Source organism: Eptatretus burgeri, chromosome 4 (assembly GCF_056783735.1).
Source record: "Eptatretus burgeri isolate ZD-2024b chromosome 4, Ebu_testis_v1, whole genome shotgun sequence".
Classification (NCBI taxonomy): Eukaryota; Metazoa; Chordata; class Myxini; order Myxiniformes; family Myxinidae; genus Eptatretus; species Eptatretus burgeri.
The window spans coordinates 129,965,950-129,983,135 of record NC_140964.1 but is presented as its reverse complement, the minus strand read 5'-3'; the positions used below and the strand labels follow the sequence as shown (position 1 = coordinate 129,983,135).

At 41.3% G+C, this 17,186-nt stretch overlaps 1 protein-coding gene across 1 annotated transcript in view; it reads left to right on the top strand.

The window, feature by feature from the left end:
- The first annotated feature begins 2,349 nt into the window (after positions 1 to 2,349).
- The window catches only part of LOC147029111 (uncharacterized), a 63,365-nt gene continuing 48,528 nt past the window's right edge, over positions 2,350 to 17,186 (top strand). Inside the window, exons 1-2 of the mRNA XM_085876579.1 lie at positions 2,350 to 2,429; positions 5,800 to 6,232. Coding sequence (XP_085732705.1) covers positions 5,812 to 6,232 — 421 coding nt within the window. The 5' untranslated portion in view covers positions 2,350 to 2,429; positions 5,800 to 5,811. The remainder of the gene's footprint in view (positions 2,430 to 5,799; positions 6,233 to 17,186) is intronic.

Below are 17,186 nucleotides of genomic sequence, written 5' to 3'. Positions count from 1 at the left end.
CCCTTTAATTTCTAGTGGGAGCCGAGATAGCTCCCTCCCCCCCCCCCCGTGGTCTTCTCACCCGATCCCCGGCCCGCAACAATGTTGAGCTTGAGTCTGTCGGTCTGTGTTTTTGCTTGTCTGCACAGAACGTTTGTGTTTTTCCCCACAACCGCTTGTCAGATTGAGTCAAACTTTTCACAATAGGTGCGACTACTCATATAGATTGATTTAATGATAATTATGATGTCATAGTTCACGTGGTGTGGCGGCCATGTTGGAAAAAATATAGGGAGAGAGAGAGAGAGAGAGAGAGAGACAGACAGACAGACAGACAGACAGACAGTGAGACAGACAGACAGACAGGTAGGGGAGTTAGCAGAGAGAATATTTTTTACTTTCTGAACAAAACACACACACACACACACACACACACACACACACACACACACACACACACACACACACACACACACACACACACACACACACACACTTGGCCGATATTAGCAATTTTTTGGGAATCGGCAGGTTGGAGTTCGTGTGATTACCAACTATGGTACTTACTGTATCCAACCCAGAATCCTTGAGAAGCTTTGACCGAAAAACAACGTTATATTTATGTAGATGTTTCAGGGATATGTTCACACAGAGTCATAGACATTTCAGGGATATGTCCACATAGAGTCATGGACATTTCAGGGATATGTTCACATAGAGTCATAGACATTTCAGGGATATGTCCACACAGAGTCATAGACATTTCAGGGATATGTTCACATAGAGTCATAGACATTTCAGGGATATGTCCACACAGAGTCATAGACATTTCAGGGATATGTCCACACAGAGTCATAGACATTTCAGGGATATGTTCACATAGAGTCATAGACATTTCAGGGATATGTCCACATAGAGTCATGGACATTTCAGGGATATGTTCACACAGAGTCATAGACATTTCAGGGATGTGTCCACATTGAGTCATAGACATTTCAGGGATATGTCCACATAGAGTCACAGACATTTCAGGGATATGTTCACATTGAGTCATAGACATTTCAGGGATATGTCCACACAGAGTCATAGACATTTCAGGGATATGTCCACATTGAGTCATAGACATTTCAGGGATATGTTCACAAAGAGTCATAGACATTTCTGGGATATGTTCACATAGAGTCATAGACATTTCAGGGATATGTTCACACAGAGTCATAGACATTTCTGGGATATGTTCACATAGAGTCATAGACATTTCAGGGATATGTTCACACAGAGTCATAGACATTTCAGGGATAAGTTCACACAGAGTCATAGACATTTCAGGGATATGTCCACATAGAGTCATAGACATTTCAGGGATATGTCCACATAGAGTCACAGACATTTCAGGGATATATCCACACAGAGTCATAGACATTTCAGGGATATGTTCACATAGAGTCATAGACATTTCAGGGATATGTCCACATAGAGTCATGGACATTTCAGGGATATGTTCACACAGAGTCATAGACATTTCAGGGATGTGTCCACATTGAGTCATAGACATTTCAGGGATATGTCCACATAGAGTCACAGACATTTCAGGGATATGTTCACATTGAGTCATAGACATTTCAGGGATATGTCCACACAGAGTCATAGACATTTCAGGGATATGTCCACATTGAGTCATAGACATTTCAGGGATATGTTCACAAAGAGTCATAGACATTTCTGGGATATGTTCACATAGAGTCATAGACATTTCAGGGATATGTTCACACAGAGTCATAGACATTTCTGGGATATGTTCACATAGAGTCATAGACATTTCAGGGATATGTTCACACAGAGTCATAGACATTTCAGGGATAAGTTCACACAGAGTCATAGACATTTCAGGGATATGTCCACATAGAGTCATAGACATTTCAGGGATATGTCCACATAGAGTCACAGACATTTCAGGGATATATCCACATAGAGTCATAGACATTTCAGGGATATGTCCACATAGAGTCATAGACATTTCAGGGATATGTTCACAAAGAGTCATAGACATTTCAGGGATATGTCCACATTGAGTCACAGACATTTCAGGGATATGTCCACATAGAGTCATAGACATTTCAGGGATATGTCCACATAGAGTCATAGACATTTCAGGGATATGTCCACATAGAGTCATAGACATTTCAGGGATATGTCCACATAGAGTCATAGACATTTCAGGGATATGTCCACATAGAGTCATAGACATTTCAGGGATATGTCCACATAGAGTCATAGACATTTCAGGGATATGTTCCAGCCGGTGTTTCTGTGCGTGGCGTAGATAGAGCCTAATGGCTCTGAAAACGCCGTGAAACAACAATGAAGAAGAAGAACTTCCGGGTGCTCTCGTGTAAAGCTTGAATTGTAACTGTAACGCAGGTTCTCGTGCTCGTGGCGGCATTGAACGGGTGAGGTATTTTCGGAATTTCTTACTTTCTTATTTAACACTGGGAAAGATGTAAAACGTGAATTTAAATATAAAATCATAATTTTCTGTTCCTCGATGTCGGAAATGAAGCGAAGTTAAAGGAGTTTTTATCCAATGTGTGTTGAGGTGTTTGGTTGTTGATTTAATGAGGTGTTTTTCACTCGTTTTGTTTTATTCACCACATTGTTTAATAATCACATCATCACGAAACTTCGTACAACGATAATTAAACCTCATTGTTCCTTTTAACTACAAAACCACCAGAAACCTTTTATAATTAACTTGTTTATCCAATGTTATCTCCTCACGACGAGGTGTAACGAGGGAACGAGGTTCGATCACCTCCTTTACCTGTTCCGTGGGATATTTAACCTTCATAACCTGAATGGAGATGAAAACCTGATTCATGATCCAAAAACTCAACAACATCGTGAGGGTCTAAAACAGGGGTCGGGAACGTTTTTGACCCAGAGAGCCATGAAAGCAAAATATTTGGAAATCTATTTCAGTGAGAGCCATATAATATATTTTAAGACTGAATTCAACTAAATGTGAGTATAATAAGCCTCTGAATTTATTATTTTAAATAATGTTGTTATAATACTCACCATTTATGGGACTTCTGGTGTTGCATGGATTTGTTGATGACTTTGTAGTCTGGTTGGTACTTGGTGAGGTTAAGCTTCATGCAAGCGTTGAGGCTTTCATCCGTTAGACGTGATCGTAGGTTGGACTTGATGTTTTTAAGATGTGAGAATGACTGCTCACAGACATACGTAGATCCAAACAAGGTCAATACAGCAATACTCACACGCTGCAGTGTGAGGTATGTGACAGGAAGCGCGTTCCAAGTTTTGATAATCAGCTGGTCTTCGGGTTGAAGATTTTTTTCATTTCAGTCCACATGTGCTTGCTCGCCAACTCCACTTTCTGTCGTGCGATTCTTTCCAAATCTTCATTCAGTGACTTGAACTTATTCACCCACATGTCTGTGGGTGGCCTTCAGAAGTGGCCTTCAGGTCAGCCACTTCTGCTTCAAAATCTCTGACGGAGACACCAGGAATGTAACTCAGGTCGGCTGTGTTCAGTGAACACAAGTGTGGATGGGTGATGGACGTAAAAAGACGAGTGTGCTCACGAAATTCTCCAAAGAGTGCTTTGAATGACTGTAGGAGACTGGATGTGAAGCCAGCTAACTGGTGGAGATCAAAGTTTTGAGTGGGCTCACTTGCTGTGCATGCATCTTTAAATTGTCTCAGTTTTTCAAAATGTAGTAAACGACCTGTTTCAAGATCCATGATAAAGAGCTCCAGCTTGTTTTCAAAAGCAAACACGGCTTGTTGAAGGGATAACACTGTATTTCCAATGCCTTGCATTTTCACGTTGAGCTGGTTCAGATGTTCAGTCATATCCACGAGATAGTAAAACTTGAGGAGCCACTCAGTTTCGGCTAGCTCAGGATGCTCAATCCCTTTCATTTCAAGGAAAGTCCGGATTTCGTTCAGGCAAGCCGCAAAACGGCGAAGCACCTTCCCTCTTGACAACCAACGCACATTGCTGTGCAAAAGCAGACCGTGATAGTTATTTCCAACTTCATCCAGCAGTGTTTTAAACTGGCGACCATTTAAGGCTCGGGCAACAATAAAGTTGATCACACGAATGACCAGCGACATCACTTCGCCAAGCTGCCCATCACACATCTGAGCACAAAGTGCCTCCTGGTGTAGAATGTAATGGAAACTTAGGATGGGTCTATTTTCATGTTCATGGAGAAGCGCCACAAATCCTTTGTTTTTCCCCACCATACACGGAGCACCATCAGTACACACCGAGATAAGTTTATCCATTCGTAGATTTTTTTCTTGAGCGAATTCCATGAAAGACTTGAATAAATACTCACCTCTTGTGGACCCTTTTATTGGCAGAACAGCAAGACTTTCTTCGCACAGTGTATCACCAGCAGCATATCTTGCAAGCACACTGAACTGCGACAAATGGCTTACGTCTGTTGACTCATCCAAAGCCAGGGAAAAGAACGGCGCTGTATTTATGTCCTTCACTTGCGTTTCCTCCACTTGGTTTGCCATCATGATGGTACGATCATGACCAGCTCTTGCCTACAGAGGCATGTCTTGTATCCGTTTGATTATCTTGTCTTTGTTCGGAAGATCATCAAAAAGTTCATTGGCTACATCCAGCATGAACGTTTTAGCATACTCGTCATCTGTGAATGGTTTTCCGTTCCTCACTATTGCTAAAGATCCAGCAAAGCGAGCGGAATTATAGTCACCTTGCCGGGTCCATACGCGGAGTTGCTGCTGGCTGGCTTGCACCCTGCTCAGTAGCTCTTGGCACGCTTTCTTTCTGCTGTCTCCCGCAGGGTATTTTGATGCAAAGGTAGCATGGCGTGTGTCGAAGTGCCGCTTTATATTCGACCGTTTCATCGATGCAATTTTGTCATTGCAAATTAGACACACCACAGAACCTGCTCTCTCCACAAAGGCGAATTCTTCGGCCCATTCGTCCTGAAATGTACGATACTCCTCATCTTTTTTTCTTTTCGCCATCTTCTTCGTCGAGGGGTTAGCTTTGAGAAAATGAGAGAGAGGGAGATGTTTACCCAACTGAGGCTTGGCAAATAGTGAGTCTGGCTGGCCTGCACACAGGCTTATATACTCGAGAGGTGCGGCGTGGCCGGCCGACTCTGGGATGCTGTCACCTCAGCGGTGGCGCGTGATTGGTCGAGATGAATTCCTTTACGCGTCTCGGCGGCGGCACGTTATTGGAGGAACCGAAATCACTAGTCGCCTCGGCCGCATGACTGGACGAAACAAAAACCGCTTTAGCCAATTCGGAGGTGTTTTTTCTTCTCTCCTTCTGCCAAGTTCAGCCCTGCACGTGAATGAAGCACGACACCATTCAAACTATAGGTAAAGCTTCCGCGAGAAATATTGGGCTTTCAAAGTTTCAAACTCCAATTTTATCTGCGAGCCAGATGCAATCATCAAAAGAGCCACACCTGGCTCGCGAGCCACACGTTCCTGACCCCTGGTCTAAAATATAACATTCCTCGTGAACCTTCCACGGGCATCACGTGTCAGGGCACTTGGACTCCACAGGGAAATTATTCGGGAATTCTACAACTCACAGGGAATGTGGGGCACCGTCCCTTCTTCGTGTCTGTGTGTCTGTGTGTCTGTGTCTGTCTCTGTCTATGTCCCTTGGAAATGAAAACGCATAAGATAATGTTCATGTTTGTGATTAATTTGTTTAACAAATTTGTGTCCCTTTTGAAGAAAATGACAAGGATAACCTTTCCTTTGTTAACATGAGCCTTGTGTCCCTGACAGGTCATCGTTGGAATGGACACCTTCTTGGAATGGCTCCAATCACAAGGTCTGAGAGCAGAAACAGCCCAAGCAGTGATCAATGTACTTGGAATTGAGAATCACAAGGTTCTTCGAGCTTGTACAGACTCCGATTCATTGCGAGCAGAGCTCCTCTCTCTCGCCAAAGAGAAATTTAAATTTGCAATGTATGCTGACTTCTGTAAATTTGTGAATTCGTTTTTGAAGCTGCAGGTTGTCCAACTTGCAGGCTCTTCTCTGTTGGGAAGTCTGTTCATCAACTTGGAGAATGTTATTCGAGAACTTTCCGGTTTCTCCCAAAAGTTTATTGGATTCCAAAATGTGCAGCTGGAAAATGTTCCTGCTTTCCGGGGAATCGTTTTCAGTGATGTCTGCAACCTCCACGATCAGGATGATGGATTAACACCCAAGTCTGGTATGTCACCATTTCATACACCCTCATATGTCAAGAAATACGTCGATGATGAACCATTCATGTTTTTTTTTCTTGCAACTTATGGAATCTCTTTTGGAACAATTTTGTGTTGTTGAAGACATTTCAATTCTCGATCTACAAAGTCAATGTTTTTTCTTCTAAATCACATTAAATTCCAAAGTGTTCCATGTTTAACATCACCTTTTAAATTATCCATCCACCATTGGGACCACACTCTGTGCAGAGCATTGGTGCTGCCGAAGCAGTCTCCTTGGCTGTTGGACACAATCCTGGATGGGTCGCAACTCAAGACAGTAGACCAGCATGCTGGAACTCATTTTGCCGACCTTGGAAGGAGAACAGGCAGAGTCAACCCCACCTGGTATTTATTCGACAGCTGAGTGGGATTTTAACTCGTATCAGGATTCGAGGATACCAAGCCCACGACCCCAACCATAAAGCCAACACCAGGCATCATTTAAATTATCCGTGTGCAGGAAGTCGTTTGTTTACCTCTTGTATAGGCATGGATATTGTGAGCGACATCCCATGGGAGAAAGGAATCTGTTAAACAGAAAATGTCGAGGCAGTAAGATGCAACCTGGATTGAGAGATCTATCAGGATGGAGCGGAGGCCTCAGATGTTTGAGATGCACACAGTGAGGGACAGGGTCGAAGGTGTTGGGAGGGTGGGAGGCTTGGAGCATGAGGTGGGGGGGGGGTATGCAGAGAAGGTGCAGGTGGGAGGGCGTGTATTGTGGGAGGGGGTGAGATGGGTAACCTGAGAGGGGCAGTTCTAGTAGGAAGATGACATTGGGGTGAGGGGGACATGTGGAACGTTGTGGGCTTGTAGTTGATGTTTGGGAGGGCACAAACGGAGTGGTTTGATGCTTATAAATGAAGTGAATGAGATTTGCTTGTCGTGTGCAGACAACCTCTGCACACAACTTCCCATGATTCCCATATTTAACTTTCTGAGATGAGCATTATGGGATGGGTGGATGGCATTTTTGTTCTGGGCACGGAGAAAGGTCGAGTTGAAGCAACTGGAGGATGGATGGCAGGATCAGCAGTTCCGTGAGAGACAGTTTTACAAAATATGCCTTTTTTGAAGAATAAGAATAAGAGGAGTAACAATAAATCATGATGAACAAGAACATGTGGGGTTCTGATGCCAGATTAACAAGGGAAAATGATCATTTCAATACGTTTTCAAAAGCTTTTAAAGGAATAAGCGCTTTCTTCAATGGGCGTAACACTTGAGGGTTGTGGGGGGTGGGGAGCGTAATGGGGGTGTTTATCTAATTGTTTCAGAGGTGGGGGTGGGGGTGGGGGGGTCCATTCCAGTCCCTGTGCACAATGAGTAGCGACGACATTTAATTGGATGCTATTTTGTATCCGTCGAGAGTGGCACACCGAACCTTTGCCAATTGTGAATGAAGCAGAATGTGTTGGTTTTCTCATCAAGCTGTTTTTCTCTGCACACAAAACGAAGATTATATCACTTGATGCTTTTTTAAATTCTTCCACAACGTCAAAATGTGCATGGACAATCAGACAGAATTGATTTAACCTTAAAACATATTACAGAAACTGAGGAAAAATGTCGTGTAATGCCCGAGTAAAGGTTCACACTGATAACCTCATTTGAGGAAGACAGACCGTGTAAGTGGAATAAACACATTGGTGTTGACAGACAGAATGGAGAAATTTGAAAAGTGGAAGAATAAAAGTGAAAAACAGAAATGGAGGCACACCATCCACACCAGAATTTCTGACCATCAAGGGAGTCGAGAATTAGAGAAGATAACAATTGTGAGTGGAAAAATAGAGAAAGAGCTGCAGTTGATTGATTCATTGTATACTTTGCCTGAAGGCAGGTCCTCAGCTGATTGGCAAGGCTGATACTGGGTGGTTTGCCATTACCTTTCCATCTCTTCATTTATTTTTATGTCATCAACTTTCCATTAATTACTGCACCACTGAAAACGTGCATACAGTGATTGTAATCCTTCATTATTTTCTATTTTCATATAATCTTTCATCTTTCATGGTTTCCCTTTTAACACATGTTTCGACACGATCATTCAAAAGCGTGGCGTCAACACCGCTCGGGGTACTCGACAGTGCACGATTCGGCTTTGCCAAGTTTCGAAGCAACTACTTTGGAGTTCTCCAATTTCCATATACAACTGGTGAACGTTCATGATTTCCACATCCAACTGGATATTATTCATAGAATACGTGTCCTGTACAGTCTTGAGAAGGACTTGGTTTGAGCCAACTCCTTTTTTTTTGTTTTTTTTGAAGATTTTTTTCTTCTTTGATCCAATATGGCTGCCAGACCACGTGACCAATGACATCATCTTTATCAAACCATATTTCCTGTGGGTAGTTGATCAATTCGTTAAATTTTGCCTTGATCGGTGAAGCAGTTTCTCCTACGATGATTTTCAAACATTTTCCCTTTGATCCAATGTGGCTGCCAGATCACGTGATACATGGTGGTCATTTTTATGAAAGTCCCGTGTAAATTTCCAGCCGTAGGATGAAAATTGTGGATTTCAGAAATTTGGCCTATGTTGACCAAAAAAATTGTTTGTGGTTGAATTCATTGACCTGAAATATAAATGCTCTTCAAATTTCAAGTCAATCGGAGGAAAGTTGAGGATTTTAGAAATACCAGGTAGAGGGAAGGAGATGAGAAGGGATGGAGGGCAAATTTACCAATAGGAAGAGTGCTTTAACCTCAGCATTGCCCAGATATAAAAAAATTAATTAGTTATCGAATCAAGCGTTGTACTTGTTGAATTATGATGTTGTCATGAAGGTACCAATGACATCATCATTAACATACCTTAATTCCCCATGGGGAGGAATTGACATTGAGCCATGTTTCAATATTTTCCCTATAAATATTGATATAGAGGTGCAAAGTTTTTATAGATATAGAGGTGGTATCCTATATATAGATATAGAGGTGCAAAGTTTTTATAGATATAGAGGTGGTATCCTATATATAGATATAGAGGTGCAAAGTTTTTCAGTTTTTCCAAGATGGCACCTTTACGATGTGTCTTCTGACCACATTTATCATTGTAAATTTCCACAGGAGGAGGTGCATCTTTAGTCAAAATTTCATGTCAATCGTACCAACAGTTGCAGTGAAATATTTTTTTCATACTGACCGGATCAAGCGTTGCATTTGTGAAATTCTGACATAATGAAGTCACCGATGACAACATCATTGATATCTTATTCCACAGGTGGAGTACTTGACAATAATGAGCCATGTTTAAATTTTTCCCCTCAAGCGTTTTCGGAGATATAAAGGTGCAAAGTTCTTCGGTTTTTCCAAGATAGCACCTGCACCACATGACCGATGATTTTTGTACTTATCGTTCTAAACTCCCACAGGAGGCGCTACACCTATGGTCAAAATTCCGTGTCAATTGGACCAACAGTTGCAATGAAAAAATAAATTTCATTACTCATCTAATCAAGCGTTATACTTGTCGAATTATGACATAATAATGAAGAGAGCGATGACATCATCATTAACACATCTTATTCCCCTCTTGGAGTACTTGACAATGAGCCAGGTGTAAATGTTTTCCATGGAGTGGTTTCAGATATATAGAGGTGCAAAGTTTTTTCGGTTTTTCCAAGGTGGCACCTGTTCCGCATGACCTTCGATGTCATATTTATGACTAAAACATTCTACAGGATGAGTAGCACCAATTTCGAAAATTTCACGTCAATCAGACCAAGGGTTGCTGAGAAAATGAATTTTAAAAATGCAAACACGTACATACGGCACAAGTACGTGACTGATTGCTTTACCCCCCTTTTCGCTTCATGAGCGCAGAGTAACAACCTCACCTCAGTTCACCAATTTGGTTTCAGACCAGGTCACTCCACTTTGGACATGCTGCTTCTACTCACCCAGCAATGGATGCAGGCCCTCAATGGCAGCCAAGAGATGAGAGCTGTCTCTCTGAACATATCTCAAGCTTTTGATACAGTCTGGCTTCCTGCCTTACTCAACTCTCTGCCTCTGGCCTCCAAGGCCAATTGCACACATGGCTTTACGACTCCTCTACTCTGGAAGTCAACGTGTTGCACTCAACAGAATCCTTTCATCTCCTCTCCTGCTTGGCTTAACGTTTAATAAGGCTGAAGATCACCGGGTCTTTAGTTCAAGCCCAGTTGAGCCGTTCGAGACCTGTTGAAATAACACAAGTGGGTGGACTCATCCTGTTATTCTTACGAGGTCGGCAAAATGAATACCAATGGACTGGTAACATGGGCACTGCATCAGTGGCACAGCTGTGCTTGTAGAAAAATGACTTAACGAGTACCCACAATTGGAATATGTCTTTCAATCCTGACAAATCTTTCACTCTCATTAACTCTCTCCAAAAGGATCGTCTGGTAACTCTCCTCCCCATCCATCTACGTTACTTACAATCCTCTTGAGGAAGTTCAGTTACTCAATATCCGAGGTCTTACTATCAGCCATGGTCTTTCTTTGGGAACACCACATTTCAAAGTTGGCCTCCAAAGCCAGCTGTTGATTCTGCATCCTCTATCATACAAAGTCCTTCCTTGTCACACCTGAACTACTATCCATCTGCCTTTCTTCAGCACGTGCAGTGAACATAAATATAAAGCTTGAACACAAATATATCCAGAACGGCACTCGATAGAGCGTATACCTCCACTAGGCTGGAATGTTGACGTTTTGTATCGTACTGATAGGCTGGATCTGGATCTGGACCTGAACGATAATCAAATCGGCTTATGTTTGTCACCTCCCACAATGCTTCCACAACCTTTTGAAATATTGTGCTCTCGATTGGTTTTGGTCCCATCTCTCAATGGTGAAGAGAATCACTTGAGAAATTCTCGTATCCAGATGCGGATCTTCACCAAAATCAAATTAATTTGTCCTCGTCATACAGCCAAGCTGTCGATGAGGTTCGTCTGAATCTGTTTCTATTTTTTTGAGATATTCTGCTCACAGACAGACAGACAGACAGACAGACAGACAGACAAACATGGGTGAAAACATAACCTCCGTTCACCTTCGGTGGTGGACGTAAATGGCAAATACAAATCTTGAACACTTTCTTCAACATAAGTGTACATTAGCCATTCCTGAACATGTGCTAAAGATGAATCATCCTTTCAGGAACATGTACATTTCTGCAGTCTTTCTTGAACATATCTGGTGATACAAAAACATTTCCACAAAGATTACACAAAAGGGAAATGTGGGAAACCAAGAAGTAGTTTTGCATCGAACTTCAGTGGCCAATGCAAACTCCATTGGTGCAGCATTTGGCTGCAAACTGCACACTTGATGAATTAAATGAATCACTTCCGACTTGTCCCAACCGTGTGAACATTAACATCTCCACTATTATTATCACTCCTCAAAAAGTTAGGGAAAATCATCCAAGGGCTGGATATTTCCAAAGCTTCTCAAGTAGATCATATCCCTGCAATTGTCCTGAAAATGTTCTTGCCAAAATTGTCGGATCCATCAAAATATCAGCCTTCTTCCCATAAGGAGTAAAAAATTTGAATGGATTAATTATCAATGAACAGATTGTCACTTTCTTGGAAGACCACATTCTCCGAACTGATACTCAGGGTGGATTCCATCATCTCCAATCAACTGGTAATGTTCTTTCCCTCATAACTGAACACTTCAACCAGGTCCAAGACCAGTGTGGTGAGGCCAGACTTTTAGACCTCGGCATCTCCAAGGCTTTTGGTATAGGGTCTCATTCACAAGCTCCACTCACATGGTATTCCTGAGCAGGTGAATGCAATAATCTCAGAACTCTCACAGATCGATAAATTTTTGTGCGGCACAAGGGTCAATCTTCGGCAGGCCATATCATTAATGCAGGTGTTGCCCAGGTCTGTGATCAGGCCTTCTATGTTTCTTCATTGCGGACATGATGTGCCCAACATTTCATCTCGCCTACCCATTTATGCTGACTACTCAACCCGATACAGAACTTAACCTTGCTTCCTGGCTGCTTCACTTCACGTTCAAGCCAGTGTCAATCTTTGCTGCTTGTATCAGCAGGTAGGAGGCATAACATCCGTTTGCCTGGCGCCTTTGTGCACTGCCCTCGTCTGATGAAACTGTCACACAAAGTGGTTCGAAGAGTCCATGCAACAACTGTTGTGTTCTTGGTGGCATAATGGTGAGCCTACCTTTAAAAAGCTTTCTCCTCATTACAATGCATAAATGAATTGATCGTTCAGTGCAAAGAGAAGCTTTAAAAAATGAATGATCATATATTTTCGTGTTTTTAGCCACTCATCCTCAATGTTCTGCAGTTGGATATGGAAAACCATTAAATACCAAAGCCTAATTCGAGGTAGACAGACCTTCGCAACTTGCAGATGCAGGGCCAAACTGTCGAATACCACGAGCAATCAGTGGAAGGGCAGTGAAAGATTGAGTTTATATTAAGTGCAACTCCACTGCAGGGGTGTGGTTCAGGCCTATCCAATTAGAGGAAAGAATAACCAGGTGGAGAGACCAAGGAGTCAGGGTCTCACTGTGGGAGAAAGGATTCTGTGAAATGGATGATATCTGGTTCATTGGCAGTGGCCTGGATTGAGAGATCCATCATTGAGAGCAGAGACCTTGGATGTTTGAGGTTCACAAAGTTAAGGACACGGGAGGTGGCATTGGAAGGGTGCATGGCTGGGGGGCAGGAGCATTGTCGGGGCAAGGTTTGAGGAAGGCTTTGTGGGGATGGGGTAATGTGCAAGGTTTGAGGTGGTCAGGTGCAGGGGAAGCATTGAGAGGGTAGGGTGAGGAGGGATGCAGGAAGAAGGGACATGAAGTGGAGGGATACTGATTCCAAATTCCCAAATTGGACAAACAAAGATATTCTTAAGAATAAGAAGAGGAATCAATGATGGTGAAGGTTGGGTTCTCTTCATGGAAAAATATGGAAAGTGAAGCATTTTAAAATTCTTTTAAAAGAAGAAGCTTTTTCATTCAATGAAGAGTTTGAATTGGTGGAGAAAAGGGGGGGGGGGGGGGAAAGAATGGAGAACAAAAAGTAAAGGCAGAAGGAAATTCAAATGTGATGACATTTCTATTGAGTGGAAGTTTTTTTTTGTTTTATTTTTTCTTTTGAAGGGAGCAGAAGAAATCGGATAATTTTGAGGTTGAAATAAAATATTTGGAAAGAAAGAAGCAAAACGAGGAATCCAGAGACAAAAGGGATGCAAAATTTTACAGTCCTCTGCGAAAGTCGGACATGATCAAGACAAATAACGAATTTGACAAATACAGCACAAGAAGGAACAAATTAACACAGACAATACGTGATTTTTGAAATGACGTAATCCGCCCTCGATTATTCGCACGCATCCGCAGAAATCCCTTGTGACAACAGTCATCGGACAGCCTGGATGTCTTTCATGCCTGCCAAATAAGTATTGTACCATGAAAGAACTCACCAACTTTTTGAAGAATCCGACAATACTTGGAAATGTACCTATGAGAAAGGGGTGTACCTCTGCACAATGAAAGATTTGCAGCAACTTTCTGAGCAACGCAATACATTCTGATCAAAAGTTAATATTTTGCAGCCCGTTCCAGAAAAACTCTTGATGCTATGGGCCTATGAAAGACCTGAGGGTTTATGGACTTGCTCGTTTCTTCTCAAACCTTCATGCTTCTTAACACTGGGTATATCAGATCTGAGGCATGCTGATGCACAGGGAAAGTTAAAGTGATTATATTGATGTTAAATCATGTTTGGGAGTTGTGTGGTCTTTGAGTGCCATTTTGTGTAAACATGCATACATATGTGTATGTGTATGTGTATATATATATATATATATATATATATATATATATATATATATATATATATATATATATATATATATATATATATATATATATATATATATATATATATATATATATATATTGTTTGGTTCTGGGGCCACAAGTTAAATGTGAAGGGTACACAATGGAGCACATACCTCTGCCATGCAATGCCTGATCCACGAGAACTTGTCAGACCCAATACATTTTTGAAATGGCATGCAATATTTCGTTTTTGGCCCAATTTCTTAATCGTGAAGAATCCTTTAAAAACCATCATATCCGGATCCAGATTCAGATCTTCACCAAGATTGAACCAATTCTTCCTCATCACACACCTGTCACACACAAGTTTCGGCTGAATTCATCCACAACTTTTTAGATATCATCCGCAACACACACACACACACACACACAAACACACACACACACACACACACACACACACACACACACACACACACACACACACACACACACACACACACACACACACACACACACACACACACACACACACACACACACACACACAGACACAGACACAGACACAGACACAGACACAGACACAGACACACACACACAGGCACACAGACACACAGACACACACACACACACACACACACACACACACACACAACAGAACATTGTGCAGAGCAAGATACGAGCAAAATCCACCCCCTCTCCAAAGGTTGCCATGGATGCATGAAATTGTCTAATTCATTAACATTAAAATTGACAATCTTAATGAAAGCTCAGGTCAATCGGATGAAAATTGATTATTTTGCAGATTGAAATTCGTGATTTTAGAAGTTTGACATTGAGTTGGCCGTTTAACCTCAAAAAGTTGGTTTCCCAATTTAGTGACGCAATTGGCAGATACTGTTCAAGTTTCATGTCAATCAGATGAAAAATGACGATTTTAGAAATTTGACCTCAAAACCAATAGGCTTCTCAGTTGAGACTTCCTCCAAATCTTGGTGGAGTTTCATGACGATTGTTTTGGAATTGTGACGTGCTGGTGATTGACAAACAAACAAATGAAATTGCTCATTGAGCAAGGAATTGCCAGAATAACTTTGTCATATCTCCATGATCTCTGAAAAAACAAATACCTGGAAATCAATTTGGTTCTGATAAGTTGATAGTGCTATTGTTTAATGAGTTGTAGCACTTAATTTGGTCATGATCATAACTTGGAAGTCAATCGGACTTTAAATGGCATTTTTATCGCGATTTGAAAATTTGGACCCGACCCCCCCCCATAAATTTCGACCCCCGACTGCTAAGAAGGGTGTTGGTGTGACACCCCAATGAGACATATGGTTGGATGCAGAATTGGAAGATGCACATTTTGGATTTGGTTTGAAGTCAATACGACCATTTTAGAAGATGTTATTGCGAAAATACGAATTTTGGTTTTTCGGTGACCTTGACCTTTGACCTAGATTCACCAAAAACGACAGGTGTCTAAGTTGGACCATGGTCGACGTCTGTACCCAGTTTGGTCATGATTGCTGAAACTGTGTGGCTGCTACAGGGTAAACAAACACACAAACAAACAGACAGACAGACATCCACACAAAATGACACACACAACCGACCAACATAATTGCCGAAATCTGAAGGATTCCGGCAATTAACAAACACAGACAGACAGACACACAGAATGACACACTCAACCGATCAACATAATTGCCGAAATCCGAAGGATTCTGGCATTTAACAAGAAGAAGACGTCGTGTAAAGCACGTACTTGCAAAATACATAAAACAAATTTGACCTCAAAAATAATTGGTGGTTGAATTCAATGACCAAATATGCAACTCCTCTTCAAATTTCAAGTGAATCGCATGTAAATTGAGGATTTTAGAAATTCCACGTTAGTTGTTGACCTTTTGACCACAAAAACAATAGGCTTCTTTCTTTTGAATATCTCTTCCATGTGGTGATGTTTCCTGAAGATCGGTTTAAAATTGTGACCTGCAGGCGACAAAAAGACAGACAAATGGACAGAACAAAAAGAATACGTCATGCAGAGCACGATACTTGCAAAATCCACAAAACAAATTTGACCTCAAAAATAATTGGTGGTTCAATTCATTGACCAAATATGCAACTCCTCTTCAAATTTCAAGTGAATTGGATGAAAATTGACAATTTTAGAAATCTGGCCTATGTTGACCTTTTGACCGATGTGGACCTCAAAAGTAATTGGTGGTTGAATTCAGTGAACTGAAATATAAATCCTCTTCACATTTCAAGTCATTTGGATGAAAATTGAGGATTTCAGAAACTCCACCTTAGTTGTTGACCTTTGTCCTATGTTCACCTTAAAAATAATTGGTTGATTGAATTCAGTGACCTAAAATATAAATCCTCTTCAAATTTCAAGTCAATTTTATGTAAATTGAGGATTTTAGAAATACAACCTTAGTGTTGACCTCAAGCCTATGTTGACTTTTGGTCAATGTTGACCTCAAAAATAATTGGTGGTTGAATTCAAAGCCCAAATATGCAACTCTTTCAAATCCCAAGTCAATTGGATAAAAATTGACAATTTTAGAAATTTGGCCGATGTTGATCTCATAAATAATTGATGGTTCAATTCAGTAACCTGAAATGCAAATTCTCTTCAAATTTCAAGTCAATGGGTTGAAAATGGAGGTTTTAGAAATTTCAGCTTCGTTGTTGACCTTTGGCCTCTGTTGACCCTTGTGGTTGACGTTGGCCTCAAAATAAATGATGGTTGAATGCAAATCCTGTTCAACTTTCAAGTCAATCAGATGAAAAATGACGATTTTAGAAATTTGACCTCAAAATGACCTTTGATCTCACAATCAATAGCCTTCTCAATTGAGACTACCTGTACAATTGTTAAAGTTTCATGACGATCGGTTTAAAATTGTGACGTGGAGGCGATGACAGACAAACAAGACAGACAGAATAACAAAATTGACTGATCAATATACTTGAAAAATCTTCCATTTTGCAAGTAACAAACAACCAGACAGACAGACAGAAAGACAGACAGGTGTGAAAACATAACCTCCTTCTACCTTCAGTAGCAGAGGTAAT